General features: G+C 59.0%; 1 protein-coding gene across 3 annotated transcripts; it reads left to right on the top strand.

Annotated features, from left to right (window-relative positions):
* The first annotated feature begins 5870 nt into the window (after positions 1 to 5870).
* On the top strand, positions 5871 to 16183 carry CYB561 (cytochrome b561). Of its 3 annotated transcripts, none has more exons than XM_079798565.1 (6): positions 5871 to 6090; positions 12130 to 12341; positions 12976 to 13074; positions 13250 to 13353; positions 13792 to 13949; positions 14145 to 16178. In XM_079798565.1, the coding sequence occupies exons 2-6, from the start codon at positions 12143 to 12145 to the stop codon at positions 14335 to 14337; spliced, it is 753 nt and encodes a 250-aa protein (XP_079654691.1). In that variant the 5' UTR covers positions 5871 to 6090; positions 12130 to 12142; the 3' UTR covers positions 14338 to 16178. The 3 variants fall into 3 exon arrangements, with proteins under 3 accessions (XP_079654691.1, XP_079654690.1, XP_079654689.1); XM_079798564.1 differs by lacking the exon at positions 5871 to 6090 and adding an exon at positions 6257 to 6365 and having other exon boundaries at positions 14145 to 16174; XM_079798563.1 differs by lacking the exon at positions 5871 to 6090 and adding an exon at positions 6454 to 6721 and having other exon boundaries at positions 14145 to 16183.
* Positions 16184 to 17002: the final 819 nt, after the last annotated feature.

A 17002-nucleotide genomic window follows, 5' to 3' on the forward strand; every position in this document is an offset into this window, starting at 1 on the left:
TTTCACATAAGTTACATGAAAGCAGGGGCTTGTCTGTCTTTCTGCTTACTGTCTCTGCAGGGCCTAGAACAGAGCCTGACACAAGTAAGTGCCCAACAAACCCTTATGAAAGAAGGAAAGGAACTGAGGAAGGGAGGGAGGGAGGAAGAGAAGAAGGGAAAGAGGCAGGGAGGAAGGGATGGAGGAAGAGAGAGAGGGAGGGAAAAGAAAGCAACTTTCTCCTGACCCCCCCGCCCCCCCCCCCGGGCTTCACAGAGACACACTGGGAGTTGGGGAAGGCCACCCCTTTCGTTGCCTCCCACCCTGGGTGCCCAGTGCTGTTGCGCCACCTCCTGCACCCAGCTGGTCCCCACCACTGCTCATCCATCTCACAACCCGTTCCCTCGGGGTCTGCGGAGGTGAAAAGCTGGCCTGACCTGATTCTCGCTGCTTCTCCGCCCAAACTGCAGTGTGGTTCCGGCTCCTGGGCAGGTGGGCCGCTCAGCCTCCAGGTCACCTCGGGACACACAGCCGTTGATGTCCCCCAGCCTCATCCCCTCGAATGCTGGAGGTCTCACGTGACTCTGTCTTCATCGGTGGCTCAGGAAGCTTTGTGGCCAACCCCCTGCCTCGCTGCCACACTGCTCTGCTGGAGGCTCCTGCCGCTCCTGCCGGGGCTGCGGCCTTTCTGGCCACCTCCGCTCCCCGTGAGGCTGGAGCGCAGGCTTCCCCCCGAGTGATTGCTGTTCCGTTGTACGCTCATCCGAGTAGCCATGTGCTTTCCCATTCAGCCCACTTTTCTTTTCAAGGAAGTCGGAGCAAGTTCCTCAGGAACCCTGTGGACTGGTGAGGGTACATGCCTTTCCATTATCTGCGGTGCCGAGGCAAGGCCACCTCCCGGAGCTGGGCAGCCTTTGGTCCAGGCATGTTGGCTTAGGCAGGGCCCCAGCGGCCAGGTACAGTGCCTCTTCCGCCTCCTGCCAGCACAGCAGGCTCTTGCTCCTTAAAAAAATTTTTTTATTGGAGAGAGAGAGATATAGAGATAGAGATAGAGATAGAGAGAGAGAGAGAGAGAGAGAGAGAGGACTGAGATCAATTTGTTGTTCCACTTATTCATGCACTCATTGGTTAATTCTTGTATGTGCCCTGACTGGGGATCGAACCCGCACTTGGTGTGTCAGGACTATGCATTAACCCAGTGGCCGGCAAACTCATTAGTCAACAGAGCCAAATATCAACAGTACAACGACTGAAATTTCTTTTGAGAGCCAAATTTTTTAAACTTAAACTTCTTCTAACGCCACTTCTACAACATAGACTCGCCCAGGCCGTGGTATTTTGTGGAAGAGCCACACTCAAGGGGCCAAAGAGCCACATATGGCTCGAGAGCCGCAGTTTGCCGACCACGGCATTAACCAAGTGAGCTACCCGGCCAGGGTGCTCTTGCTCCTTTAGCTGTTCCTCTGGCCAGGAACACTGCTGCCCACTGTCCCTTCGCCAGCTTAACCCCGGCTCGTCTGGAGCTCTATGGTTCTGTGCCACAGGCCCAGAAGCCGCCCCTCACCCTCCCATCTGGGTCAAGCACCCTTTTCGTGTGCTGACTCCCAAGGCTGTGCCTGTCACACTCATTGTTTTAGCCCCAACGCTGCCCAGCACTTGCCACATGGAAGGGACTTGATGAAACGGCTGTAAAGAGTGAATGAATTCTGTGTCCGGCGTTTGCATCTCACAGGGCCTTGGGACTGGGGCGCCGTCTCCTATGCCTTCTGGATTCTCTGCAGCCCAAGCACGTGCCCAGTAGAAGTGAACTGGGTGCTTGTCTGCTGGGGCGGGGAAGCTGTGCTGGGAGGGGCCACCTTGGCTAGGAGGCCTCTCGCCGGTCCTCCCCAAACAGGAAAAGGGGTAGGATTGCCAGATAAAATACAGAACACACACTTAGATTTAAGTTTCAGATAAACAACAAATACATTTTTAATATATGCCATGTAATATGTGGGACATACTTACCGGTAAACAAAAAATATATAAATTTTTTAAAAAAATTAAATTAAATTCAAATTTAAATGGGCCTCCTGGATTTTTCCTTCTTTCTAAAGCTGCTAACCTTAGCAGGGCAGACAGGATCAGCAGGTGCTGGGGGTTTCAGGTCCTGTTTACACGGGACATTATGTTCACGGTCTTGCTTTTTCCTGCTTCTTAAACACTTTTGGCCAAAGAACAGCATGCGCGCCAGGCGTGGTTCCCAGCACTGTCACCAGGTCACACAGTCCAGGGTATCTCCTGCATCTCCACGTCCACCCCAGCCTCTGGGTGGGCAGGGAAGGCCTTCCTGCGGAGGGAGGGCATGCTCAGAGTTGAGATCTGAAGGGATGAGCCAAATGATGCGTGGGGTGGCGGTGGGAATGAACCTGGTGAGTCTGAAAACAAGATGGCTTAGAGCAGTGCTGCCAGCGTGCGAGGGGCGGAGTTTGCACGGAACACGTCCTGGACCACATCCGAGGTCCCCAAGAAGGGGTCCGGGGCTGCTCTCCGCCCACGCCACCCCGGCTGTCGGGGGGCCTCCGAGGCAGGAGTCTCGGCAGCAGCGAGGGGGCAGGAAGGGAGCGTGTTTGCCATCCCGGGCGGGGGATTCTGGTAACAGGGGGCAAGGCCACGGATCCTGGTGCTGGACTGCAGTCTGGTGGGATCACCTGCTCTTTGAAATGACTGGGTGGAGCCATGCGCCCTTAGAACTAAGACCCCATGTGGCTGGTCCCCGGGGGAGGCAGCCTACCGCACTCAGAGAGCCTCGTCCATCCTCTCTCCACCTAAGCAGCCCCTGAGAGCACTGCAGGCAGGGCGTGTTCTCCCCTCCGAGGGGGGGATGGGCCTGAGTGGGGAGGGGGAGGACCGAAAGGGCCCCATCCCACCTCCTGGCGTTGGAAGGGGCTGGCAGCACTCGCAGGGAGTCCCCAGCCAGCCGCTGCTCCTCTGCGTGCTCCGCCCGCCCCAGAAATGGCTCAGTTCCACATCCAGCTCACAAGGCATTGTTGCCGGCTGCTTGCCTGCTGGCACCCGAAGGAAGCTGTTTCTTTTTTTTTTTTGGAAGCTGTTTCTTAACTTAAAATGCCCATGAACTCCCTCCAACTGGAAAGCTACCCCAGCCAAGTGTATGTTCATGGAGGGGTTAAGCTCGGTCCTCTGCGGGGGCAGCTGTGATGTGCAGTGGGCATCCTTGAGCCATTTGCCAAGTGTGTCCTCTCGGCAAGGCCCCTTGTGGCCAGGGCCCTCCCGGAGCCTTTGGCCACTGCCCGTGGGAAGCCCCCAGGGCTGGGGGCAGGTGGGGGAGGGGTGTCCTTTATGTGTCCAGGGGAGGAAACCTTATTTCTCTTTCACCCCCAGGCGCTTGGTGAGCCTTGCTGAGGAGTTCCATGGGATCAGGTAGTTGAGGGTCGGGGCCGCGGAGAGGGGAGATGGTAGATAAAGAGGAGATGGTCAGGAGCGAGACAGGCGGGATGTACCATCGAGCCGCCCTTCCCCCTGAACCCAAGAGTGGGAACTAAAAGCGGGGAGATGGGGGCAAAAGGAGATCAGCTGGTGCTTTTTTGAAAGAGCCGCCCAGACCCTGTCCTGTTTGCAAGGGAGACCATTGGCGGGTGAACTGCCCCCAAGGGCGAAGGCTCCCAAGGGCGGATCCCCCATCCCAGATGGTTCAGCAACAGGACTGAAGGGCCCCGGGGCACCCCTGGCCGGCTCCAGCTCAGACCGTCTGCTCTGCCCAGGAGCCCTGGGTGATCCTGACTGTTGGAGGAAAAGAAGTCAACTTCCTCCTGGGACCCAACCTCTGCTCCCCACCAGAAGCAGTAACCCCTGAAGTCTGAGGCTAGAAAAGGTTTACAAATAATCATAGAAAACCTGAAAACACCCGGTCTCCTTAAGCCCTTGAATAGCCCATGCAACTCCCCCATCTGGGGGTACAACCTCCCCTCTCTCCCCCCCCCCCCCCCCCCGCCCCGCACTAGCGCTCAGTTAGCCAAGCTGATCACCCTCACAAGAGCATTAGAGCTTGGTAAGGGCAAGAGAGTAAATATGACTCTAAACATGCTTTCTTAGTCCTCCACGCCCACGTGGCCATCTGGAAGGAAAGACATTTCTTGACAGCTAATGGACCCTCAATTAAATATCACAAAGAGGTGGATTGGCTCCTGTCCCCAGTGTGTCTCCCCTCAGAGGTAGCTGCCAGACATTGCCAGGGTCACCGAAGAGGCTTGGATGTGGTCACGGAAGGAAACAGGCTAGCTGACCCGGTCGCCAAGCAGCAGCCCGCGCAGGACCCTAGGTCCTCGGATGCCGTGGCGAATGCAGCCTTGAATAAGCGTTTAGCCCTGATTACCCCTTGACAGAGCAAGGAGGAGTCTGCACGGGAATAAACAAAACCTGCCGCGCTTGTATCAGTAGCTCCTGCCTCGTGGAGACAAACAGAAGGAAAATCTACAAACAAGCAGAATGGCTGCCTAAGTACAACCAACGGGGCCAGGCCGCCGGCCGCCGCTCTCTCCCTGGCTGCCTACCCTTCCGCGGCGCCTGGTTTCCGGAGTCCTCCTCCTAACTGGTGGGCCCTGAGTTCTTAACTGCTTGGCCGTTGTGCTTTCTTGCCCAGAATCCTTCAAGTGACAGATGGTTATGGAAATGGAGCCCCAAGGGGATAACCCGGTTTCCCGGAGCCCTCTAGATCGTCCTCTCCTGATGGAACCCCGACTGCCGGGCTCCTGACAACGTGTGTGCACTCCATTTCCTAACAGCAGTTAGGGTTACTCCATCAGAGGGGCGGCATGAGGAGTCACATGGGATCAGGCAGTTTAGGTTAGGGCCGTGGTCGGCAAACTCATTAGTCAACAGAGCCAAATATCAACAGTACAACGATTGAAATTTCTTTTGAGAACGAAATTTTTTAAACTTAAACTTCTTCTAACGCCACCTCTTCAAAATAGACTCGCCCAGGCCGTGGTATTTTGTGGAAGAGCCACACTCAAGGGGCCAAAGAGCCGCATGTGGCATGAGAGCCACAGTTTGCCAACCACGGAGGTAGGGGAAGGGCCCCAGGGAAGGAAGATGAGATAAACAGGAGATGAGCCAGATGGTCAGGATTTGAGGGAGACCGGCAGAATGTCCCGTCGAGCTGGGAGATGAAGGCAAAGGTAGATTGGCTGCTGCTTTTCTGAAAAAGCCAAGAGAAGGCAGGTGCAGGGCATTTAAACCGCGGGACTAGTGAGCTTTCCCGACAACCCTTTTCTGGGCCCCTCTTGCAGGCCGAGAGCTTTGTTACTTTCACTGTAATAAACTTGGCTTCCCTTTGCTTATCCCTTCCTTGTCCGTGAATTCATCAACTTCTAAAGACACCCTACCCAACAGGTCTCACTGCCAGGCATTCAACAGGAAAGGGCCTTTTGTTCTAAGCTTGTAGGAAGTCTGGGCTGGCCTTGTCATCTACCCACAGCATTTCCTGGAAAAAGAACCTGGCCCGGGCTGCAGTAGGGGCTGGCCTCTAACCTTGGCCTTGCCGCCCCCCCTCGCCCCCCCTTCCCCCCCCCCCCCCCCCCCCCCAGGTCGTCATGAGAGGCTGGGAAGGACTGATTTGTATCCTTAGGGGGCTGGGTAGTCATGTCTGTCTCAGGCAAAGGCCCCTGGCGTGTGTGTGTGTGTGTGTGTGTGTGTGTGTGTGTGTGGAAGGGGGTGTCCTGCTTTCCAGAGTAACATCTCCTTCGTGGCTGCAACGTGGGCCAAGGCCCGGGCTCTGTCTGACACCTAGTGGCCACCTGAGACCAGGGCGGGGCGAGGCCAAAGCAGAAGGTGAGGGAGGAAAGGGAGGAAATCCGGCTGCGCTCCTTCCCCCGCACCCGGGCCCGTCCCGCCCCGCCCATCCCTCCAGCTGGGCCCGCAGCTTCCCAGGAGCCTGGGCCGAGAAGCCCCCCCCCCCCATACCCACGGGGTCGCAGGTCACCATGAGCCCCCGAACGTGGGGGACCCCGGATTAGAAGGTTACCTGCGCTGGGTCTGAAAGGCCGGGTGGCGGGGCCGCCTGCGCGCCCCCCAGCGCCCTGCGCCCTGCGCCCCTGCCACGCGGGACCCCAGGTTGGGGCTGGGATGTGACAGGACCATTGGGGGCACTTCCGGACCCCGCGACCTCCCTCTCCCGCCCCCCCTCCCCCGCGACCCCCCTCGCTTGACCTTCCTCGCGTCGTCCGCGGCGCCGCCAACCCGCCGCCGCCCGGTCGCCATGGCGACGCCGCGGCACCGAGGGCGGCGCGACTCGCGGAACCGGCGGAGCGGCCCGGGCGCGGCGCGGGGAGCAGGCCGGCAGGTGGGCGGCGCGGCGGGGACCAGCTCGAGGCCCGGCACCCGGCCAGGTAGGCGGCCCGGGCCTGGGGGAGCGGCGCCCCGCGAGGTCGGGGAGGGGCTCAGGAGCGTGCGTGTGTGCGGCGGAGGGCACCGGGGGGCGGCGGGCCAGGTGCGCCCCGACCGCGCCCAGCGGGCCAGGCTCCCGGAGCGCAGCGATCTCCGTGGGCCTCACCCGCCGCCACACCTGTCTGCTGCCCGGGCTCGGGGACTGCCGAGCGAGGCCCGAGGGTAACGACGAGCTTGTCTGCTCCTTCCCGGGCGGTCAGCCTTCGGCCCCGGCTTCCTCCGGGCGAGTGTCTGCGGCAGTTGGCATGAAGGGCCCGTGGCCGAGATCGGGCCGTGTTCCCGGGCCGGCGGAGAGGAGGTAGGAGACGGAGTGGGTCCGCACCGTTTTCCGTGGTTGGTCTTCTGACACCTGGAACGGAGACTGCCAAATCGCGTGCCTCCCGCCGGCCGCCTCGCTTCTGTCCTCCCTGCCCCTGTCGCAGGGCCGGCGTGTCCAGATCCCTTCCTCTAAATCCTCAGCTTTTTGGTGTGAAAGTAGGAGTTAATCATTGGGGAAATCCTGACTCCTAGGCTTGGCTTGGGTGGGCCCTGGATTGTGGGCCCAGGAGGTGCAGAACTGAGCTGTGCAGGCCTTTGGCACCTGGGGGCTGGCCGGGCACCACCCTCCCTGCGGGCCCCCTCCCCCAGGGCACCGCCTGGGAGCCACGTGGAGCCTGCAGTCCTGGCAGGTCCTCAGAGGCTGGCACCCCTGCCACACCCCTCCCCCCCAGTGGTGGCCCCTTGGTGGTCGTGGGGAATTTTCCAAAGACTCATTAAATGAAGCTCGATTCTGTTCCTGTGTTTTCAGAGCAAAAAAAAAAAAAAAAAAAAAAGCTTTGCCACCTTCTTGTAGGGACCTTGGTTTCTCCTGTGAAATTGGATTGAGGCAGAAAATACAGGCAACGTGTAAATGCCAAGATGAGCCCCATACAGAGGAAGGGCTGCAACCACCTCACACCCTCATATCGCGCCCCCCCCACCCCCCCACCCCCCCCCCCCCACCCCCCCACCCCCCCCCCCCCCCCCGCCCCTGAGGAGCCTCCTGAACCCAGAGTGCAACCACCTCCTTGTCCCACTGCTTCCCTTGGCCGGCAGAGCTTGGGGTGGTTCGGGGTTCTTGCTGTCTGTGCCACTCGGCTCTCTGTGGCCCCAAACCACGGGTGTCAACAGCTTTTGAAATGTGGCTCTTCCTACTAAGAACAGACTTAGCTTTTGTTCGATGGCTGTTGCCTGAGTGCTGACTGCGTGGCAGGCAGTGTGCGCGGTGGGGTACAGGCCGGTCCCACGGAATCTTTGCTTCAGGCCAGGAAAGTGGACCTCGGCGTCCTCCTCCTTACGGACGGGGAAGCAGGCTCCGAGGGGAGACGGGGCTGCCTGGGAGCACACGGTCCTGACCTGGGGCGCTCTGAAACCACACGTCTGAGCGGGCCGCACTGTGACTCGATGGGCCCAGGGGGCTTTTGCCTTTGCGGACCCTTCCCCATAAAAGTGATAGCAAATAAATAGGGTATTTTACGACTGGGTTGGTTTAAAGACAAATATAATCCAGATTGGAGTAAAAATTAAAACATTTTCTTCTTCAACCCTAAAATTTTATTTTTCCTCCTGATTTTAACAGAAATCAAGACTTTTTTTTTTGGGGGGGTCCCTACAAGTAATGGAGTCCTGGCACGGAGTCCCCTGTACCTCACGGAGAACTGGACTCAGTGTCTGACTTCCAGCTCTGCTTTCTTCCTGGGGGCTCCCGGGAGGTGGGCTGGTCAGCAGGTGCCCTACCTCGCAGCCCAGCCCTCGTGTTGCCTCTCCTTCGTCATATTCTAGGACGGCGGTCGCCAACCTTTCGGACCACCAGTGGCCCGCGGACCACCGGTTGGGGACCACTGTTCTAGGACACTCCAGGGTTAGCATGTCAAACTCACGCCCGCCCAGCAGGCCGCATGCCTCATTTAAATTGAACTTTATCCCCCGCCCCCTCCCCTCCCCCATCAAGAAAAGGCCCAGCCCCGCCCCCCACACACTCTGCTCTAACTCAGTTAAAGCCCTGCTGTAGATAAGGAGGGCAGTGGCCAGGCCGGAGGACGTGCGCAGTGTCTGGTCCCCGCCACGAGATTAGGCCTGTGACCTTTTAACGAAACCGTGGGCAGTGGGAGGGAGAGGGATGCTCAGCACGTTCGAGCCCTGCGGGCGGCTCCTGTCCCTGTTGATTTCATTACGTGGAGTCGGACGCAGGTGGACATGGAGGGAGGAGTGGCTGCTGAGGAGCTGCCAGAGATCTGGCACCACAGCCCGTGCTCTGACAGGAAAGGCGGTGGACGTGAGGGGCCGCCTGGGCCCCCTCTGGCTCCAAGACTGGTCTGGGCCACAGAAACCTTTGGGATGGAGAGTGGCTGCCTCCGGGCCCTTGAAGCTGCTGCCCACATTTCGCTCTGGGGACAAGGGAGGCCCAAGAACTGCCAGAGTTCTGGGGGGCCAACCCAGCTAGGAAGGAAGGACGAAGAGTGTCGTTGCTCTCCCCCTTGGGGAAGGAAGGAGCGTGACCCCCAAGGCATTTGCTTACGAGGGAGAGCATCTCAAATGAGGTCAAGGTTTCAAATGCAAACGTGCTTGTGGGTAGGTCCGATTCCATCCAGCCTTGAGGTGTCTCCTCTGAACCCCCCCGCACTGGAAGCAGCCCCTCTTTGCACAAAGATCGGCTGTCAATTTTGTTGAACCAAATAAGCAATGGGGAAATGCCGTTGCCGAAGGCATCCCCCAGTTCATCGTCTATAAGACACAGAACCACTCACCACTTTGTCTTTTCTGTAAATCTGGATTTTCATGCTTAGATCTTATTTCACGCTTAGGTCACCTGTAGGCGGCAAGGCACAGGCCTGCCAGAGGTGGGCTGGTCTGGCTTGGGGTGAGTTTTCCGGTCACCCCTCATACCTGGGCTGAGAATCACCCTTAAATTGGAAGGGGACGAGGGAAACAGATTGGGCCTCCGTAATTCCAAAGGGCATTCTTTGTCTCTGGCTGGATGCCGAGCTACCAGGGTCCACGTGGACCCCGAGGGCTGCCTTTGGAGCATTCGACAAGAAGGTCTTGACACTAGCCTTCCTGCCATCCCTCCTCTCCTAACCCGCTGTTCCCACCCTGCTGCGCCTGTCAGCCCACAGGGGGCACCAGTGGTCATGTGATGTGGGTTAAACTGCCTTAGGAGCATGGGCCCCCCAGGGTGAGGAGGACACGGGGCGGGGGTGGGGAGAGACTGCCTCGGGGCCCTGCTTCAAAGCACCTTCCTTGGCAAGCTCCCAGTCGGATCCGGATTGGCTTCAGTGTTCGGAAAGCGTGACAGCTGTCCCTTAGTGACTGGGCATCAGAATGGGCAAAGTCACAACACCCACAGCCAGCCAATCCGGGGCGAGCCAGAGGAGGCGCTCTTCCGCGTGGACCGTGGGAAGTGCTCTTGGAGCCGAGTGTAACCTGGGGCTTGAATTCTTACGGCCCTTTCACTTTGAAATCTGTGTCTGCTCCGCAAGTTATCGACGTGCCCCTTGAGGTAGGGCCTCTCCCGTGTAGTTCCAGCCTCCAGCAGTGCGTCCGGCATGGAGGAGGTGCTCAGCAAACAGCTGAGTTGAGCAGCTACTTGCTGCTGATAGTTTTGGGCACGTCCTTGATCCTCTTTGAGCCCCAATTTCATCCGTCACATGGGGATAATACTGCTGTCATGGTGCTATTGCAAGGACGACGTGGGAGACCGTGGGAGGTGCTGAGGACAGAGTAGGGGCTCCCAGTGATGAAGTGCCCTGTCCTCCTGCAAGCACACGTCTTCCCCCACTCTGCCTGTCTCCTTAGGGAACTGGTGGGTCGGAAAAGCGCCGGCTCTGGCTGGCCTCACCACCCAGTGGCTCTGAGGTCCCCGCGACCGTCCGTGGCCGCCTGAGCTCCCACTCTGCTCTTGCTAGTCGTCCCCCTTGGGTTAGAGAGGAGTGGCAGGCCCGGGGGCAGAGCAGGTTCCCGCTGTCCTTCCTAATTCAGAGCTAATCAGATTCTGACCGCCAGGGCTCTCTGGGGTGAATCTAATAAAGGACAGGACAGCGTTTCTCTTCAGCACATTTTCCTTGTTGGAGTCGGGCAAGGCATTAGACCCCCAGGACACAGAAGAGTGAGGCCTTCAAGGAGCTCACAGGGTGGTCAGCAGAGAGGCCGCGGGAGCCCAGGAAGCAGGACACCAACAGGGTGAGCAAGCGCCAGGCCAGCCTTGGGGACAGGGCGGAGGGGGATGAAGTGATGAACACACGCCCATGTCAGGTTGGTGTGGGGCGGCGGGGGTGGGGTGGGGGGGCTGCGGGAGGGGAAGAGGGGCAGTTGCAGGGAGCAGGGATCCCGGCGCACAGGAGCGTGAAGTGGGGAGTAACACAGGTTGTGTCATTAGCCCGGGAACAGTGACAGTCTCCCGAGTGGACTGGGCTGCGGGTGGCACCTGAGTGAGGATCATTGACGGAGTTGGCATTTCCCTGGCGGGGATGAGCGGCTGTTCCTGTGGCGGGTCAGACGGACTGAAGAGGGTAGAGAGATGGGGCAGAAGCTCGGTGCCCTGGCTTGGGGTGGTGACAATGAAGACAATGAAGATGGCCAGGAGGGACGTGATGGGAGAGGCCTGGGGAGGACCCCGGGATTGGGTGGGCTGTCTGCGCTGGGACTAGGAGGACGGCCGCTCTGGTTCCCTGGGAGGTCGGGAGAGGACTGTGGCTTCGGAGGGGCTGTGTGTCAGGATGTCCAGGTAGAGACGTTAGCGGACAGTGTGTCCAGGTAGAGACGTTAGCGGACAGTGAGAGATGGGGTTTGGTTTGGGGGAGAGGACACAACTGGCACTAGCTGTAGGAGCCACCAGTGTGGAGGTGACCCCTGTGTTCCTGGGTTTCTGACTCAGGTGTTCCCACCGCCATGGCAGTGTTTCTGGGAGATGACTTGACACAATGTACCTAAGACCTAAAAAGAACCTGGCCCTCCGCCCCGGGTCTCCACTTCCCCAGTGAGGCGTTCATCAGGCAGGTGTGCAAAGAACACTGAGGGCTAGTGTTTAACAAGTGAACAGCCGCCCAGTTCATCCTTAAGTTAAAAAAGCAGGTGAGCCCTGGCCGGTGGCGCAGTCAGTGGAGTGTCGTGTCCTGTATACCAACAGGTGGTGGGTTCGATTGCCGGTCAGGGCACCTACCCAGGTTGCGGGTTCAATCTCCTTTCCGGCCGTGTGTGGGAGGCAGCCTATCGATGTTTCTCTCTCACATCGATGTCTCTCTCTCCTCCCCCCCCCCCCCCCGCCCCTCCTTTATTCTCTCTTTCAAAACAATAAAAGCATGTCCTTAGGTGAGGATTAAAGAAAGAAAAGCAGGTTAGAAATTGGTGTGATCCTGTTTCCATAAAAGTATGTGTATGCATTTCTAGGAGAAAAGGATGTAAGGTTATAAATGAAAATGTGGAGGTTTTCTCTTTGCTTATTTGTATTTTACTGTAGGCAGTGTGTTACTAACTCCTTCCTGTTAGGACAGCCGGCTCTCCCACTGAGCTGCTCTCAGAAAATGGGGGGTGGGTGTGGAGGGGCTGGGAGAGGCTGGTGAGCACGCATTAGCCCAGAGTGTGGGGTGTGGGGCAGCAGAGAGGGGGGTGGCAGGGGGGCGCCTTGGGGCGCCTGGGCTGTGTCATTTGGAGGTTGTGGCAGTCCCCTGAGCTCTGCTGTCTTTCCTGCAGCTGCTGCCTCAGCATGGAGAGCCGTGCCAGCCCCCGCCCTGGAGGGCTGCCCTACTGTGTAGCTTTCTCCCAGCTGCTGGGCCTCACCGTGGTGGCGGTGACCGGCGCCTGGCTGGGTCTGTACCGGGGAGGCATTGCCTGGGAGAGCGCCCTGCAGTTTAACGTGCACCCGCTCTGCATGGTCATAGGCCTGGTCTTCCTGCAGGGAGACGGTGAGTCCTGCGAGCTCCCTGGAGCCGCTCCCAGAGGGGTGCTTTGTGACCCCATCATCCCTGAGGTCTAAGATTCTGGAAAAGACAGAGAAGGAGCCTGGAGACACTGGGAGTCCAAACAGGAGCCCTGACATGGGTGGTGGCTCCTCCTCTCTCCCTTTCCAACGTGTCCCAGCTCTTGCATCTCTGGCCTCAATAAGGAGCCCCCACGGGTGTGTGCGCTTCGCGGGGAGGAGCCTGGGGGAAAAGTGAGTGTGCGTGGGGCGGGGAGGAATGCTGGACAGTCCTCTCTGGGTAGGAGCGAGGCCCCACCCTGCCTGCTGAAAGAGTGGCTCAGGCTTCAATATCGGACTATTTGAGGGCCCTCACAGCCATAAGGGGAGCTCAGAAGTTGGGGGCACCTCCGTGTGACTGCATGATGAACCGAACACTCATCCTGGAATACACAGGATGCCTGACCAGAAGGTGTCGGGCCATGGGGGTGGAGCCAGCTTTCTCCTCCATTCCCTGCGGCTGGGGTACCTGGACAAGCCCTTGACTCAGATCAGCTCTCAGCCCCGGGGTGTCTCCTGGCTGCTCAGGCAGGAAGGCCTGGTGCTGGTGAGGGTGCTGACTCCCTTTCTCACTCCCACAGCCCTGCTGGTTTACCGTGTCTTCAGGAACGAGGCCAAACGCACGACCAAAATCCTGCACGGGCTGCTGCACGGCTGTGCCTTCATCATCGCCCTGGTGGGTGAGTTCCTGGGCACAGCCCTGCCTCCCTGCCTCCCAGGCATCCCAGGCGGGGTGGGGACAGTGGGTGCTGGGACAGGAGCCCAGAAGTCCCAGCTAGTCAGGTTTCTCCTGGGTCACCTGCCCTCTCCCTTCCCCCATTGGCCCATCCTCACGTGACCCCTGTCTCCGGCCAGGCCTGGTGGCGGTGTTCGACTACCACAGGAAGAAGGGCTATGCTGACCTGTACAGCTTGCACAGCTGGTGTGGCATCCTTGCCTTTGTTCTCTACGTTGTGCAGGTGAGTCCTTTCTGCCCCACAGCGGTGGGGGGGCAGGGGGCAGGGCGAGCCAGGGGTGGGGCAGGCAGAGGAGTGGGGAGGAAGGAGCTGAAATAGTGCGTGTGCCCCATTGTCCAGGGTGCGTGCCCTCAGGTGAAAGTCCTTTAGTACAGCTGGATGCTGCTTTCAGATTCTGAGGTGGGTCTAAGCCAGGATTTTAGGGGTGAGGGGCCTCGGATCCCGGCGCCCTTCCAGCTGACACCCACGCAGTCTGGCCAAGGCCCAGCCCCCCGAGGGTGCAGGAATGACGGAGACCAGGCCTGAGGCCAGGACCTTACCCTGAGTGCCCAGTGCTCCCGCCACCGCTCTGACAGTGGCAGAAACCCGTGGGTGGGTGAGGGGTTCCTCGGGTTGGTGAGCCGATGGCCAGCGTGGTCCCCTCCTCACCGTCCCTTCCAGTGGCTGGTGGGCTTCAGCTTCTTCCTGTTCCCTGGAGCTTCGTTTTCTCTGCGGAGCCGCTATCGCCCACTGCACATCTTCTTTGGCGCCTCCATCTTCCTCCTGTGTGTGGGCACAGCCCTGCTGGGCCTGAAGGAGGCGCTGCTGTTTCAGCTCGGGTGAGTGGCCTGCCCCCTGGGCCTCTGCCTTCTGAGCCAGCTCTCTCTGGGGAGTGAGCCACCCAGTGGCTTTCTCTCCGGGTGGGGGAGGGAGGGGCTGGCTTGGACCAAGGCATCTTTCTGGCTCAGGCGTGAATGGCAGTGGCCTAACGGTGACCCCAGGGGTGGCTTCTCTCTCTCACCCTGACCCTGCAGGGCCAAATACAGCACGTTCGAACCCGAGGGTGTCCTGGCCAACGTGCTGGGGCTGCTGCTGGCCGGCTTCGCCCTGGTCGTGCTCTACATCTTGACACGCGCCGAATGGAAGCGCCCCCCGCAGGCCGAAGAGCAAGCCCTCTCCATGGACTTCAAGACACTGACGGAGGGCGACAGCCCCAGCTCCCAGTGACGGGCTGCTCGGGCCCTGCGGGGGTGGCGGGGCCTGGCCGCAGGGCCGCCTCGGGTCCCCGTTATCACAGGGGTCTCTCCCACAGCCTCGGGGGCTGCCTTCAGGATCCCTGGCTCCCGGGATGCTGGGCAGAGCAGGTGGGGACCCGAGTGGGTGGGGACCATGGGGGCAGCCTGCCTCTTTGAGCAATGGCTTCCGGGTTGTAGGGCTTGGCCACCTCTGCTTCCCCCTCCTCGCAGATGCTTTAGTGCCCTGTTAGTCGTGCGCAGACCCTGCCCCTGGTGTCCCCATCACCCCCTCAAATGGAGAAGCTTTGGGTAGGCGTTTGGGTGGTTGCAGAAGCTCAGACCCCTGAAGGAGTCGGAGAGCGGCTCCCCCAGGAGAGGCAGTAGGTGAGGGCAGAGCCCTGGGGCTGTGGGGGAAACTGGGCCTCAGCGACAGGCCCGGCAAAGCCAAGACTTGCTTTGTGAACTGAATTCGAGCCAGGAGTCTCGTTAGCCTGGGGACACGTGGTCCGAATGAGCCTGGTGTTTGGCAGCGGAGCCAGTGAGCCTATCTGTAAACTATGTGGGTGTTCAGAGCGAGGCTCCCCTGGAGAGGGGCGGGACTGGCCCCTGGGAAGCTCTGGAGACGGCTCTCGCCCAGCTGTGCTCTTGAGCCTTCCCTTCTTTAGCTCTGGCCGCAGGATGGCTTTGCTGGGAGAGGGGATGGGGCACAGACAAACCTCCCCCGGCAGCTGAAGAGGAGGAGAGGGCCCTGCGTAGGCTGCTGTGGGTGGTGGCTTACCTCGCAGCTCAGCCTGCGGCTCCCCTTGTCCATGCTCACCAGCCAGGCAGGCACTGCTCTGACCAGAGGCTGCGGGCACGACCTTTTTATAAGTGAAAAGCTGCTCCTCCCGCCCCCTTTCCCTTTCAGGGGGAGGTGGGGCTGCCCGCTTCAGTTGGGGAGGACAGCCTCATCTGCCCTGACCATGCAGGGCCCATCCAGGGCCCATCTCTGCAGGAAGTGGGGACTGAGTCGGAATCGCAGTAATCCCCCAACCCCACACGTGTGCTGTGCTGTTAGCTGAGTCACTGTTTGGCTTCAGTTTAGAAATAACGTGATTAGAGCATCGATCTTGTGCTTCTTGGACGTGGCGAGTGCTCTCTCCTTGTTTTGTTCATTTTCTGGGCTTTGAGGAGCATGACACAGTTCCAGACAGACAGTTTACTTAAATGAAGAAGCTAATAACATTTCCAAATCGAGCGTGTTTTTTTAACCGTTGCCTTTTTCACAGCCTCATGCTGCCTTAGAGAAAGGGGGTAGTCTTCTCTACTGCTCAGATTTCTGAAACTCAGTGCCTCCGGCGGCGGCGAGGCCACTTCTCAGCAGGTGGCGGTGGTCCAGCGCCCTCCCCCGCATGGGCTCCACCCAGCCCCCCTCGCCTCCCCTGCAGCTTGCCTGGACGAGGCTGTTGGCCCGTTTAGATGGTGCACTCAGTGGGGGCCCAGGCTTCATCAATTCTTTCATCACTGAGCACACACTTGTGTAGTCAATGTTTACATGTGAGAAAACCCCACCTTAGACAAACTACCAAAGGAAACTGTGTATCTCCCCTGCCCAAATGCCGCAGAGAAACGGAGCCTTGGATTCGCGAGAAAAGTCTGTAAACCAGTCTGTTTGCCAAAGTGTATGTTGGGTGACTAAGGAGCCAAAAAGCCCCCGAAAGCTGACCCGCGGTAGTTTATCGTGTTTTGCCTGTGGCCAGTCTTTTGTGAAATATAATGTAGTGTTGATGCAACAGGAGATTCAATAAATGTCTACAGCAGATGTCTCGCCCGTTATCGTCATTTATTGTGGCAATAAGGAGCCAGTGCTTTCGGCAGTCAGGTACACGAAGGCAGTTCTGCCGGGTGGAGAGAAATAGGATGTCCCCAGGCGGGCACACAGGTCAGTGACGAATGGTATCAGCACAGGCTCAGAAACAGCCCAGATCTGCCCAGGCACGGGCCTGGTGGGAGGCTCTTCCATGTGATGAGGGAAACCCCCTTCTCACCCCTCGAGTGGCCTGCACGATGGAGCTGTAAGGGGCTGATAAAGGCCTCAGCAAGACGTTTCCCCCAGTATTCCATTAACCTTTTTCTTTTAAAAAATATGCCTCTTTATGCCTTAAGAAGAGCAAAGCTTTGGGAACCGAGGTCCCGGGGACGTTGGGTGGGATCTCACCGGACGGAATACACCGTGTGCTCCTGAAAAGCACTGTCACTTAAAACGACTCCCCAACTTAGCTCACTCCACGGGGACCCTGCAGCAAAGCCTCTGATGTGGCCACGGTCCTTTGTTGACACAAATTCTTCCTAACATTTCCTTCCTTTGCAGTGTGGTGTCTGAGCCAGAGCTGCAGAGGTCTCTGCTTTATGCAGCTGAAGAGTCTTTCTCCCGAATCAAGGTTCTCTGTGGACCTTCATTTGCTTAAAAGCATGCAAAGCACGTTGCTGGATACACGCCACAGCTGAGCTCAGTCAGGGTCAGGGCTATGGGCTCTCAGGGAGAGGGCAGAGGCACCTTGACCTGTGAGTGTGCCCTCTCTCTCTGGCCTTTGTGCGAGCCTCTGAGACTGAGGGGTCTCTGTGTCTGAACATTCCAAGGACCCAGACAGGGCGACGCCCCTCCCTCCGGTGTCACT

This window comes from Cnephaeus nilssonii, assembly GCF_951640355.1.
Source record: "Cnephaeus nilssonii genome assembly, chromosome: 19".
Taxonomy (NCBI): domain Eukaryota; kingdom Metazoa; phylum Chordata; class Mammalia; order Chiroptera; family Vespertilionidae; genus Cnephaeus; species Cnephaeus nilssonii.

Coding starts and splice junctions, on each gene's coding strand:
- CYB561 (XM_079798563.1), top strand. CDS start 6,669: ATGAAGGGCCCGTGGCCGAGATCGGGCCGTGTTCCCGGGCCGGCGGAG. Junction 6,722..12,129: donor CCCGGGCCGGCGGAGAGGAG/GTAGGAGACGGA, acceptor TCTTTCCTGCAG/CTGCTGCCTCAGCATGGAGA. Junction 12,342..12,975: donor GGTCTTCCTGCAGGGAGACG/GTGAGTCCTGCG, acceptor TCACTCCCACAG/CCCTGCTGGTTTACCGTGTC.